This window comes from Chlamydotis macqueenii, chromosome 2, assembly GCF_036417535.1.
Source record: "Chlamydotis macqueenii isolate bChlMac1 chromosome 2, bChlMac1.mat, whole genome shotgun sequence".
NCBI classification, from domain to species: Eukaryota; Metazoa; Chordata; class Aves; order Otidiformes; family Otididae; genus Chlamydotis; species Chlamydotis macqueenii.
Window position 1 is genome coordinate 75244897 of NC_141557.1, and position 13141 is coordinate 75258037.

At 39.1% G+C, this 13141-nt stretch overlaps 1 protein-coding gene across 1 annotated transcript in view; it reads right to left on the reverse strand.

Moving 5' to 3' along the window:
* The window catches only part of PHLPP1 (PH domain and leucine rich repeat protein phosphatase 1), a 155131-nt gene that overhangs the window by 13939 nt on the left and 128051 nt on the right, over positions 1–13141 (reverse strand). Inside the window, exons 11-12 of the mRNA XM_086740321.1 lie at positions 9134–9334; positions 2242–2404 (exon numbers count right to left, since the gene is read on the reverse strand). Of these exons, the coding sequence (XP_086596447.1) occupies positions 2242–2404; positions 9134–9334 (364 nt within the window). The remainder of the gene's footprint in view (positions 1–2241; positions 2405–9133; positions 9335–13141) is intronic.

The following is a 13141-nucleotide window of genomic DNA, read 5'->3' on the forward strand; positions in this document are numbered from 1 at the left end:
AGCTGCTTGGCCATTTGCAGCAGGTTTATTTGTGCACACTGAAGTATCTAACTCTGATAGTATAAATAACCAACATAAAATATAATAACCCCCCCAAAAACATATTGTATAAGTTATCTCAAGAAATATCCACTGGAGTCCTTAACAGAGGACAACACATAACTCCTGTAGCCTTGACTGTAGTGTGTAAAAAAGGCTTAGAGACAACTATATCACTAAAATGACCTTGTGCTTGGAAATCCTGGAGTTACTGCAAGTGTAAAAGCATCATCATTCATACTAGGTTTCCTTCTGAAATTATTTCAGACAGCATAGTAACTGCTGCTACGAACTGTTCCAGTATTACTGACTCCAAAAAATATAACATGTCAGTCCTCAGGCTAATTAAATACAAAAGCAAACCAGCCACTACCTCAAGTAACAGGGTTTCCCAAGAAGTTTAGAGCATTTAAATGCCACCTCAGTTAAAATGAAACATCCAATATGATATCATCACAGAGGTTACATGAGACTATACAGCTTCGTGCTTTGCTACAAGCGAACTTATTTCACCAAACCAAATCCACACTCAAGCAATAAATTCTAAACTTACTTTGGCACATTTCAAATGCTTTCATGTACCTAAGAGGAGCTCTGGCTAAGTAACAGATACAGCCAGGCAGCACAAACTTGACCTCCAAACTGACAAACACCAACCCTGACCTTGAGAAGTCACTAAGAGGCCCAAAGAACCCCTATGCCCAGCCAGGTACCTTCCCAGATGGCAACTACATTAAGTCAGTCAAAAATCAGGCTTGAGGCTGACCAGGCATTTTCTTTCCACAAAGGTGGAGTCCTAGAGTACTGTGCCCTCATAGTTGAGGTCACGCACCTATCCCTGCAGTCCCAAAGCAGCTAGTGACGTCCATGACTTTTTTCTGCTAAAGTGAACTAAATAACCATAGGGAACCAGCAGGAAGAAACTGCCAGATCTTCCACAAGCATTTTTCTGCTAAGTATCGTGGCAGAGTAGCACTTTAAATACTGATGCTTTTACAAAACATTCAGCTTTCCTAAAACCGATGAACAAAAGGAAAAAGCTGATTGTTCCCTATCAGTGTGTTTACATTATCCTAACTTTTTTTTTTTTTGTTAACACCACCCTCATGCTTTTAAAGAAATGTTTACTGCACAGAGCCTCACTCCCCCACCCCAATTCTTCCTCTAAGAAAAAAGGCTTTGCTTCTGATTGATTCTAAATGGCCCTCCGCTTCCTCTAGCCATTGTTCCAAAGAGGGAGGAGTATTCAAAACCCTACAAGCTTGTTTGAGATTTCCTGGCTAAAACCACAAAGGCTCATCTTTACGTGTACTCGCTGCCCAACAGAATTATTGCTCCTGCTGCTTTGCCTGCCCCCAGACGCAGAAACACACAGGGCAGTCTGGGAACTTAGCCTTTTGACTTTACAGAGCACCCAAAAGATGCTTAAGTTGTTTTGAGTTCATGAATAGGTAATCAGTTCTCAGCCTCAGAGAATGACAGATTTTCTGCTGTACAAGATTTGTACACTGTGAATTAACTGTCTCCCAGCTCTGGTCAGCAGAAACAGCACGCAGTGCAAAATATTCTGTGCTATAGCCAGGCATGAAGCAGGAACTTGATTCATAAAAGGTAAGCAGTAGTGCTCTTCAGCATGGTCAAGCAAAGAATGCGTCTGGAAAAGTACAGAATTACTTCTGGAAACACATACAAGAGACGGATTAAGCATTCCTCCAGTTGTGCGAAATATGACTGCAATTAGGAAAATTAAAGTAGCTTGCCTAAATAATCAAATCCTGTGGCTCCTGGAATTTATCTCTGTCCCCAAGGCTTATCCTATTTTGCAGCTTCAGCAGTTTTTAACACACGCTCTAAACAATGTCCATTCCTACACAATCAACCAATTGCCAAGGCAGCAAGAGTTAATTACGCATAGCTCTTGCCAAATGTTTAAGTCATATCATAATAGACTGTCACAGGAAGACAATTAACATTTATTTGGCATAGAAGATAGAATCTAGTGAAAGTGAGTGCAAAATCAGATTTTGAGGCTCTTCTTTCATTCCACTCTGAGGCAGCACAGGGGTGAATATTTTGCATATGACCTCGGAGGAAAAAGCATATGTCAGTTCTCTGAACTTCTGTAGCAATGAAAACTGAGGGGAGAATAAATTGGTGAAGTCACATTATACTTGCTTCTTCCAAAGCACATTCATTCCTTACCTTTATTTCAGAAAGTTGCATGACTTCTGGGAAGACTTCGATGCAGTTGGAGTGAGCAATTACAGTATGCATCCGTCTGCAGTTCATGATGGTTGTAGGAATGGCTTTCAGTTTGTTCCCACTAATATCAATTTCCTCCAACTCTTCCAGCTTGGCCATTTTGCTATGAAAACAAGAGTTTGAGAATTTTTCTTTTAATAGACATGCATATTTTATTTTGAAGTGGTGATAAGAACAGTGGTTTTCATTATTTTAAGAAAACAAAATTGCAGACTTTGATCCTTGTTCACAGCAGTGCCTGTCACCTCTCCTCATATCAGATGCTAACATGGTTTTGGAACAAAATGTGTGCTGCTTCTGTCAATGTTTTGTTAATGCTACTTTTCAAATGACTTATTTTTCTTACATTTCCCCTGCTCACCAGCTCATTTTCACTCTTTTTCCTCCTTTCTTCCCCTTTCTTTCAACCCTAGCTTCTCACTTTGTTACATGACATAAATGTTGAAAATTAAATATCAGTATGAGGTGATTCTTGCTAACTGTAGAACTGTAGTCACATAGGTTAAATTTTATACGAAATCTATTTGTCCTTAGAGGGAGTGGGACCCTAGAGATCTTATAATACGCATTTGTTAGAAGCTAGCCTAGCATATCTTTAATACAATGGTAAGTCCCAAACACCCCCAAACACCACCTGCAGAAATAGGCCCTGAGCCATCACTTTGGAGCCAGGAAAATCAAGGAGCATCGCGACCTGTTCTCAAGACCATATATGGAGATTTCAAGGAGGAGTTTGACCAGCGAATTTGAGGAGGGGGCGTTTTGACGACCACCAAGACCACCAAAAGACCCTCGACTCAAAAGACTGGGCATGCGCGAGTGGGTGGGGAAATGATGTAATGGTTTCTCAGAAAATTTATGTTTATGCATATTATTTCTTGGAATTTAATGAATATGTATAATTAATGTGTATTTAACCCGTGCTGTTGATCAAATGGGTGCGCACGCTAGGTGGAGCGATCCCCCGTGCGCCCAGCGCTGCAATAAAGAAGTGCCTGCTTCTTAACTTCTCATTGCTGTTAAGGAGTTTTATTCCGGATTTCGGTAACAGTTTTGGCGACCCAGATGGGACCTTGCGAGTGAGACTGAACGAGATCGAGTGTTGATCGAACTCCAGCCGGCACCGAGGTATTCTCGTGGAGACCCATCGCTCTCGACTCACAAAGCTCCTCGCAACGTTCCCTGGAGAAAAGGGTAAGGCACTTCTTCTTTGAAATCTGTCTGGTTTGGATAGCCTGCCCGTAAGGCGCGGCGAAAGCTTCGCAGGGTTGGGGCTTAGAGGGTACCCGTTTGGTTTGGAAGCCTAGGCGTCTGCCCGTAAGTCATAAGCGAAAGCTATTGCTGGGTTGGACATTTGTGTATTTGGGACAATTGTCATTTGCATTTGTTTGGTTTTTGTATTTGGGACAATTGTCATTTGCATTTATCTGGTATTTGGCATTTAGTCTAAATTGTTTAAGAGTAAGAGTATGGGGAGTATTGGTAAGATTTGTACATAGCTTGGAAAGGGGCCCCAGGGTGTTTTAGAAGTGATTTACAAGCTGGTAATTGTTGCTTCAGTGCGTTTTGTTTTGTTTTGTTTTGTTTTGTTTTTAAGTCTGTATGCATGTGTTGCAGTGTACGGGACTTGAATGATATACAGTATTGCATTTGGGGTTTTAAACTTTTCTTGGTGACGGGATTGACTTTGCTTGTAGAACAGTGTTATTGTCTTTTTGGTACCAAAAACTCCTTTGTAAAATATGGGAAAACACATATCTTCTATGTCTACCTCAATGGTAGGGGAAATATTAATGAAGTCTCCACTGGGATGTGTTCTTAAACATTGGGAGGATATAAGGGGAGACCCAGTAACTAGAAAAAAAAAAAAAAATAAAAAAATTGATACAATATTTTACAGTTGATGTTATCTTGTAGAAGGGAAGGAAAGTGAGATGTGGTCCCCGATGTTGATTTGTTCTTTACTTTGGGAAATCATCCCAAGTGGCAGAAAGATTGCAGATACGTCCCCAAGGATCCAATGGTTTTGGCATAAAAAAAAAAAAAAAAAAAAAAAAGGAAAAAGGTTGAAAAGATCCTGGCTTGTAGTATAGAAAGTGATGTTTAAAATGTGGAACTGAAGAGGAAAACATAGAATTCATGTGTTAAATTTCTGTGTTAAATTTCTGTATTATCTTTATGTGTTGTCTGGAAGTGTTGATGCAGGTTTAACAAATGAAACAGTAGAAAAAGGGGCCAGAACACCGAACGCCTGGTGGGAGCTGTAGAGTGGGACAGTTGAATTATGAGGGTTTCAGTCCTATTGCAGGGAGAACTGGGAGCCGACAAGACCAGATAGAACAAGGAGCGGCTCAAGCCTTGCCCCCCCTACCACTTTGACAAGCAGTAGGGGAACAAACCGGGGATGAGGTCGGGGTGTGGTAGAGGAATGGATAAAATAACTGCAATAGGAGAGAGATTGGGAATATCAGTGTACAAAGTGTGAAGCATGGTGGCACTGGAAAAATGAATGTCCTTATTCTGAAAAAGAAACAAAAAACTGGCAGCACAGCAGATGCCTTTGTCAGAGGTGCAAAGAGGACTGGGGGAGAATTCCCCAGCAGAACCCCTGGTTACAATCCAGCTGGGGACCCAAACCATGGATTTTCTATTTTGATACTGGAGCTATTCATTTTAAGTACTGGTAGAAGAAAATTGAGTAAAAAGTATGTAGACAAAATTGGTGCCACAGGGAAAGCTGAAAATAATTTTTTCATTCAATCCTTAACTTTAAGGTGGGTAAAAATGGGGAACTGGCCAATTTTTATACGTGCCAGAGTGTCCTGTTGCCTTAGTGGGGAAAGATTTATTGAGCAAATTGAAAGCACAAATTAATTTTTAAAACTGTGACATTCAATTAAATATACCCTAATCAAAAGCCAGAGAGGCAAGAATTTTTATGTTGCAGACAACTTCAGAGCCATATGAAATCCCTCAAGAAGTGGACAATGCAGTAACCCTTTGGTGTGGGCTGGCGAAGTTCCCGGACATTCAAAAGCAGCAGAACCGGTAAAGATTTTTCTAAAGGAGAGCACCAAACTGGTAAGACAAAAACAGTACCCTTTAAAATTAGAAGCTAGAAGAGGCCTTGAGAAAATGATTGAAAATTTTTTAAAAAAATATCGACTATTAGTCGAATGTGAATCAGAATTCAATACTCCCATTTTACCTGTGAAAAAGCCAGAAAGTGAGGAATATAGGTTAGTACAAGATTTTAATAGCAATAAATTTAATAGTTCAAGATATTCACCCCTTAGTGGCAAACCTGTATCCTTGTTGACAGCTTTAAAAGAAAATCACAAGTGGTTCACTGTATTGAACTTATAGGATGCCTTTTCTGTATTCTTCTTGACAAAAATAGTCAGGCATATTTTGCCTTTGAACTGCAAAATCCCACAACTGGGCAGAAGACTCAGCTCACCTGGGCAGTGCTACCTCAAGGATTTAAAAATAGCCCAATGATCTTTGGAAATCAATTGGCTAAGGAATTAGAAACATGCAAAATAATTTATCCTGAAAGACTGGTGTTGCAATATGTAGATGATATTTTAATAGCCACAGAAACCAGAGAAGAATATTTCAACTTGACTACTAACCTGCTAAATTTCTTGGGCCAAAGTGATAACAGATTTTCCAAGAAGAAAGCACAGATTGGAAAAGAGACTGTCATGTATTTGGGATTTGAAATCACACAGGGACAAAGACAACTTGGAAATGAGAGAAAAGAGGCAATTTGCCAAATGCTGGAGCCAAAAGGAGCTAAGGAGCTGCAAACATTTCTGGGAATGGCTGGCTGGTGTCACCTGTGGATTAAAGGAATCGAAGGAGGGACCCCTTGTGTGAGAACCTGAAGCTCGAAAGGCATTCCAGAATGTAAAGGTAGCTCTGATGTTCACTCCTGCTCTAGGGTTGCCTGATTTAACCAAACCCTTTGAACTGTTTGTTCATGAAAGACAACATTCGGCCCTCAGAAGAATCCTTTCTAAGTAGTACATGCCCATGGAGCCACATGGAAAGAAAGAGGAATGCTGACAGCACAAGGAACATCCATTAAACACCAAGAAGAAATTCTGCAATTGCTCCAAGTGATGCAGAAACCCAAAGAAGTTGCAATAATGCACTGCAAAGCCCACCAATTTGGGAATTTCCCAGTGAATATTGGAAATAAATTAGTCAATAAAAAGGCAAAGGAGAGAGCAGAAAAAGGCATCATGACAATAATACCAGTTAAAGAAGTGAAATTTGAACAACAAACCCCAAATTATAGTAAGGTTGATTTGGAATTAGCTAAATCAATTCAAATAAATATGAAAAATGATCATTAGTCCTAAAAATCAAGTTGTGGTCTCACCACAATCAAAGCTAAAAGCATAGAAAAATTCATTGGGAAACAGAGGCAATGATCAGTGATTTAAGAAGACAGGTGATTAGTGTTAGGATGATAAAGCTAATAAAATCAGTAACAAAAAGTGTGAAACTTGTTTAAAGAATAACCCTAGAAATATTAAATAACCACCCCCAAGAACCATATATATGGGAAACTTGCCTGAAAATTATTGGCAGATTGATTTTTTCAGAATTGCCACAACAAAATGGATATAGATATCTATTGGTATTAGTAAATATGGCCAAAAGATTTTTTTTCTGTCGCACCAATAGGCAAGAGAAGTGGCTAAAAATATGTTAAAAGAAATAATATCATGGTTTGGAATCCCCAAAAGAATATAATCAAATAGAGGTCCTCATTTTGTGTCTGAAATTATTCAAATATTGAGGAAAATTCTGGGAATCAAATTGAATTTACACCCTCCTTGAAGGCCACAATCTAATAGACAAGTAAAATTTGTCAGAAAATATCTTTAAAATGGCCTCATGCTCTTCCTTAAGCACTTCCGAGAATCAAGATTCAATCCAGATCTAAGACTAAAATTAGTCCATATGTTAATGTATGGAAAATCTTATCAGACTCTAACCCTTGTTCAAAATGTGACTGCTACTGGGGATAATGAAATGGAATTGTATTTGATATTCCTTGGAAGAACTCTGATATGGATATGGAACTGCCACAGAGCCTTTCTTTAGATTCCCCAGTTCATCATTTTAACCAGGAGATTATGTGTACCTGAAAATTCGGGAATCAGAAACTCTTCAATAAAAATGGAAAGAACCATATCAGGTGCTTCTAGCAATATATACAGCCCCTAAATTTGAAGATATTGATTCTTGGATTCATTATTTGAGAGTCAAGAAGCACAGCCTCCAAAACAGAAACAATGGATTTCTAAAGAAATATGTCATTTAAAGTTAACAGTCTCTCATTTTAATGAATTAGACAAAATCATATCAAAATAATGAAATCTATCAAAGGAATTTTAGTAGTAATGCTAATAATACTTTTTGTTTTACTGATTATGGAGATTAGTTATAAGTAAATGAGACTTATTGAAAAAATTAAATAAGTCTCAAAGGGGGGAAATGTTACATGACATAAATGTTGAAAATTAAATATCAGTATGAGGTGATTCTTGCTAACTGTAGAACTGTAGTCACATAGGTTAAATTTTATACGAAATCTATTTGTCCTTAGAGGGAGTGGGACCCTAGAGATCTTATAATACGCATTTGTTAGAAGCTAGCCTAGCATATCTTTAATACAATGGTAAGTCCCAAACACCCCCAAACACCACCTGCAGAAATAGGCCCTGAGCCATCACTTTGGAGCCAGGAAAATCAAGGAGCATCGCGACCTGTTCTCAAGACCATATATGGAGATTTCAAGGAGGAGTTTGACCAGCGAATTTGAGGAGGGGGCGTTTTGACGACCACCAAGACCACCAAAAGACCCTCGACTCAAAAGACTGGGCATGCGCGAGTGGGTGGGGAAATGATGTAATGGTTTCTCAGAAAATTTATGTTTATGCATATTATTTCTTGGAATTTAATGAATATGTATAATTAATGTGTATTTAACCCGTGCTGTTGATCAAATGGGTGCGCACGCTAGGTGGAGCGATCCCCCGTGCGCCCAGCGCTGCAATAAAGAAGTGCCTGCTTCTTAACTTCTCATTGCTGTTAAGGAGTTTTATTCCGGATTTCGGTAACAACTTCATCCCAAATTTTCCTGTGCACCTTCTAGCATCCCAATCAGTCCTTCCCCCTAATTCCTCTGCTTCCCCCCACCTTGCCATTGAAGTCCAGCTGCTCAGAACATCACACAAGGACAGAGATGTCTCTTCCTTTATTTATTGGCATCTCTTTTCCAAGGTTGTACTTCATCAGCTTTACAGCACATCTTACACTTGAAAGATTTCCAATTGAAACAGAGTGAAATGAAAGTACAGAAATTGCTGCTGAGGCAGAATCTCCTTCTGGAGTGAGAGGATTTTTCCCTAGTGGAGTTTAGTCCACTTCCAGAAGACATTTCCAGATTGCTGTGCTCACAAATCTCTCGTAAGGAGAAGCCCACCAGTTGTAAGCAAAGTGACCAATCCAGGGAAAACAGACGACCTCCCTGCTTGACCTCCAAAAGCTTGACTCCAAGGAATTAGTCCAGTTGAGAAGAGCTTCAAGTGCAATCCAAATACACCAATTAATACACTTGCTTGTTTGTGTAATACAAGAGAGGGTAGCAAGGTGCAAGAGGGCATAGCAAGTGAATCCATCCACTGCAGTATCACTACATTCAAAACACAGCCTGTGCCATCACATTTCTGTGCATTCTAGTTCTTGCTGTGAAAATGTTTCATGATGTCCACCCACTGGTGGGCCAGAGGCACTGAAACCAGTTACTTACCTTGCAGGAAAGCTCTGTAGGCGATTGTAAGCCATGTGCAAGATTTTCAGGTGTGGATGGCCTGTTAACAAGGGTACGCATTTATCTGTGAGGTTGTTATTGGTCAAATACAACTCCTGCAAGATGCTATGGGTTTCTTCAGAAAGAGTGGCTGGAGGAAGCATTTCCAGTTTGTTGGCAGAGGCATTAAGAAATCTCAGGCTGCAAAGAGAAGTTGCATAAGGGACTTCAGTAAAACATCCTGCAGGTTTTGTCTAGAAGTGTAAATAAAATCTCTGTTTCTAAGAGTTAAGATAGTTTTAAAGCAAAGTTCAAAAGCAACAAGTTCAAAATAACAGATAGAAGATCAGAAGTCTAACATTATATGAACAAAACTTCTGATCACGTTTTAAGATTAACACATTTGTATGGACGAAACATCAGCAAAATGAGTATGTAAAAATGTCTCTATCCTCTTATCAAGACCTTGGTACCTCCAATAGTACTACAGATGTACCTACAGGTAAGAGCAATAATAAACCACATCATTTCCATATTCATTCCACATAAATGAATTCTGAATTTATCATCAACAAACCATGAGAGTATAGCTGCCCTTTAAGTGACTAAAAAGTCACTGGTAAAAAAAGTCAGCCAATTCTTCAGTATTTTAAATACTGGCTAGGGTGCAGACAGTATTTTGTTTAAACCTGCAGCCCTGAAAGCAACTACAAAATATGAAAAAGTTCTCTTTGAATATTTGGATAACTAAAGATACTCCAATCACAAAAAGAACCCCGAGACCAAGCAGTAATTTGCCTTTTAGATTTTAAAGAGAGATTGTGCTAACATCTTTAGTTACATACTTGCTTGCTGGTGTATGCAGCAAGACAACGAGATCTCTATTTTGCTCCTGAGTGCCCTTCCTCTACACTGCAAAGAAGTAGAAGCTACTTGTCAATATTTTCTGTAGTCCCACCACAAGCAGCAAGGACTGAAGAAGTACAGAAATGAAGTTATTCTTTCTCCCTCAAAGGACTTTTTGCAGGATGGGAACAAGAGTTGCTAAGGTATAGGCACTGCCCACTCCTGCCAGTCAAGTTCTGCGGGCAGAAGATTTATGTTTTTTTAGGGGACCTTGGTCATCACAGTAGCACTGGAAGAATACACATTGTAGTCACACAAAGCAATTCCAAAAAAAAAAAAAAAAAAAAAAAAGCTATTTATCCTTTAGTAACGAACTCTGGCATGACCATGAGTTTTCAACCAAAATACGAACTCTCTCTTCCCTCCTCCCCTTTTCAGAGAAGGCTGCCTTAGAGAACTTGTGATACAGAAGTAAGCATGTGCCTGCTAGTCCATAGTGACTGCATTCAAACCAGGTTGTAGTGCTCCTACCAACAAGAACAGGCAGCTGCAATGGGCAAAGTTGCATTTAAGAAAGAAGACTCAGAAATGAGTTGGCTGAAGCCTATAAAACCACGGATCAGGATACAAAAAGTACGAGAGCTCCTGTCATCAATCTTAAGAGAAAGTTATAAAATATTGATAGCTTCTCCCATGCATGCAGGAATCCACGCTGACCTTTAAGGTCTATTAATGAATGAACTGAATTTGCAAGAGTTGCAGCTGGCTGAAACTTGCTCAGCAGCAAATAAGGGTCAAACATGCTACAGAGGAGTCATGTGGAATGCCAAAGGATTAAAAAAAACACTACTTCCATTAGAAGCAAAAAAATCTCTCAGCACTGCGCAGAACTGAAACTAGGTTAGCCGTTTTACACAGACAGAGGAGTCCACTTCAGAGAAACACAGTTTAATCCTCAGGCTCATTCATTATTCACAAGGGTGGTAAAACTCCACAGGAGGGAAGAAGGGAGGGAGAAGAGGGAAGATTAATACAGAGAAGGGAATAAGTAGCTGAAAGAGTTTTTTAAAATTATTTATTTATTCTAAGAAGATGTTGCTCAATTTCACCCTTTAGCTATAAACTAAAAATATATTAAGCTCATTCAAATTTGGATTATTGAACCGAAGCATACCACATCAACAGCTCCTGTACTTAATTAAACACCAGCAAGCACACCTATTGCTAAAGTACATACAACTATTACTTTGGCAGCTTCAATCTAATATGCATGATAGTCGTCTCTCTCCACAAAAAAAAAAAGGCACTTTGATTAACATTAAAGCCACAATATCTTTTGTACCACTCACAGTACAAAATGGTTGTCTTCAGCTCAGCCTGGAAAGGCTTAATTAATAAAAAGGTTTAAGGCAGCTGGGAAAAGTGAACTTTCACAGGAATATGATGGGTATGAGGAGGTGGCAGCAAAACATCTCCCAAGAAAGGGCATGTTCTGCTACCCTGAAGAGGAATCTATATTTTACTTATGTTCTTGCAAGCTGCAGCAGAATAACCTGGATTGTTTCACATGTACCTTCTTTTAATAACCAAAATGGAGCCAAAGAGATAACCTAGAGAGCATCCCATGGTTACGAAGTTCAGAAGAACATAAGTATGCTCAAGTACAGCTAGCCTAACGCACAGCTGAAAGCTTTAAGTAAGAAAAAGTACATTGCTCTGATAAAGCTGAAATTAATAGTATCTACTATGGTGAAGCCATTTAAATTCAAAAGAAAAAAGAATAAAACAAAAGCTCTTCTGTTTTTAATAAACTTTCAACATTAGTGGAATACAAGAAATTTCAAGCTGTTCCCTCACTGGTATTGAAAGTGGCTGCAACCTGCATATTGCTGCCAAAAACAATTTTCGATGCATGTATTTTCCAACTGGGAACGGAGAGAGGAGAGCTGTTGCTCTTGCTTCATACCCACACGCCCTTTTGCCGAACCTTCCAGAGAGGCACCTGACACCACTAGAAATAAGCCCCCATCATCCTGACCTACAGTTTAGCACCCTGATGCAAACAAGGTTTAGGTGGCTAGAAAAATCATGCCAACAGTCTAGACTGGGAACTCTGTGGTAGCAGAGTAACATCTACCGCATATGTAAAAACTCACAGCTGGGCAGCACTCAACAGTCAAGTTCAGTATAGCCACATGCTAATCTCTGTAGCTCACATCATTAGCATTAAATTAACTTTGTAGGAAAAAAAAGAGTATGCTGCTTATTTACATGTTCCTTTTAACAAGCCTTTACATTAAAATGGTAAACACATTCTGAAGTGATAATTCTTTCAAGATATTCTATAGTTTTTTGTTTTTTTTTTTAAAGGGAGGGGGGAATATCATTCTTTGGGCAGAGAACAGGACGAACCAGCAGATTGCTACTGCCAAAGCTTTGTCAATTCTGTGCCATAATCTTACCTTAAAAAAACCCAAACAAATAAATAAAAAAAAAAATTACAAAAATCTGTACTTGTCCATCAGGTTTTCCCTCACACTGATTTAACACAGGAGTCTTCCTCCAGGTTATTCTCACTCCCATATTTCTTCATCCTTGTGCAATGCAGCAGCTGCTACCTTAGAATGCATATCTTACAAATGCCCTCCAGAAGAGTGGAAAATTTACTTGGGCCCAACTGTTCCCATCTCTCTTGTGCATGGACTTAAACTGATTCATGTTCCTTGAAGATATCCCACTCATATTGCTTATCAGATGGAAGCAGAATGTCAAGTATTAAAGCTCAGTCCAAAATTAATTGTTTCCCTTTCCAATTCCACCCACACACTATACCACAAGCTCATGAAAAAAGTACAGCATTACCACAAGAACCTGAATTCAGCAGCCTGCACGCATACCAGAGTATAATATAGCGAGGAGAGCATGAATTAACAAGTACTAAAAGAGTGTCGGAGATTAAGAAAGAAACAAAGGCACTGGCAGGGAGATGCTAGAACTCTTCAGCTTCGACAAGGTGCAAATTCTCCTCTGGGGTAATAATATAAACATTGATCTCCAGCCAGAATAAGTCACCTTTGGTTTTATGAGGTATTAAAGTACAATCTCTTGCTGGAATTAACTTTTGCAAGAGACAAAATTGAAAAAAAAAAAAAAAGAAAAAAA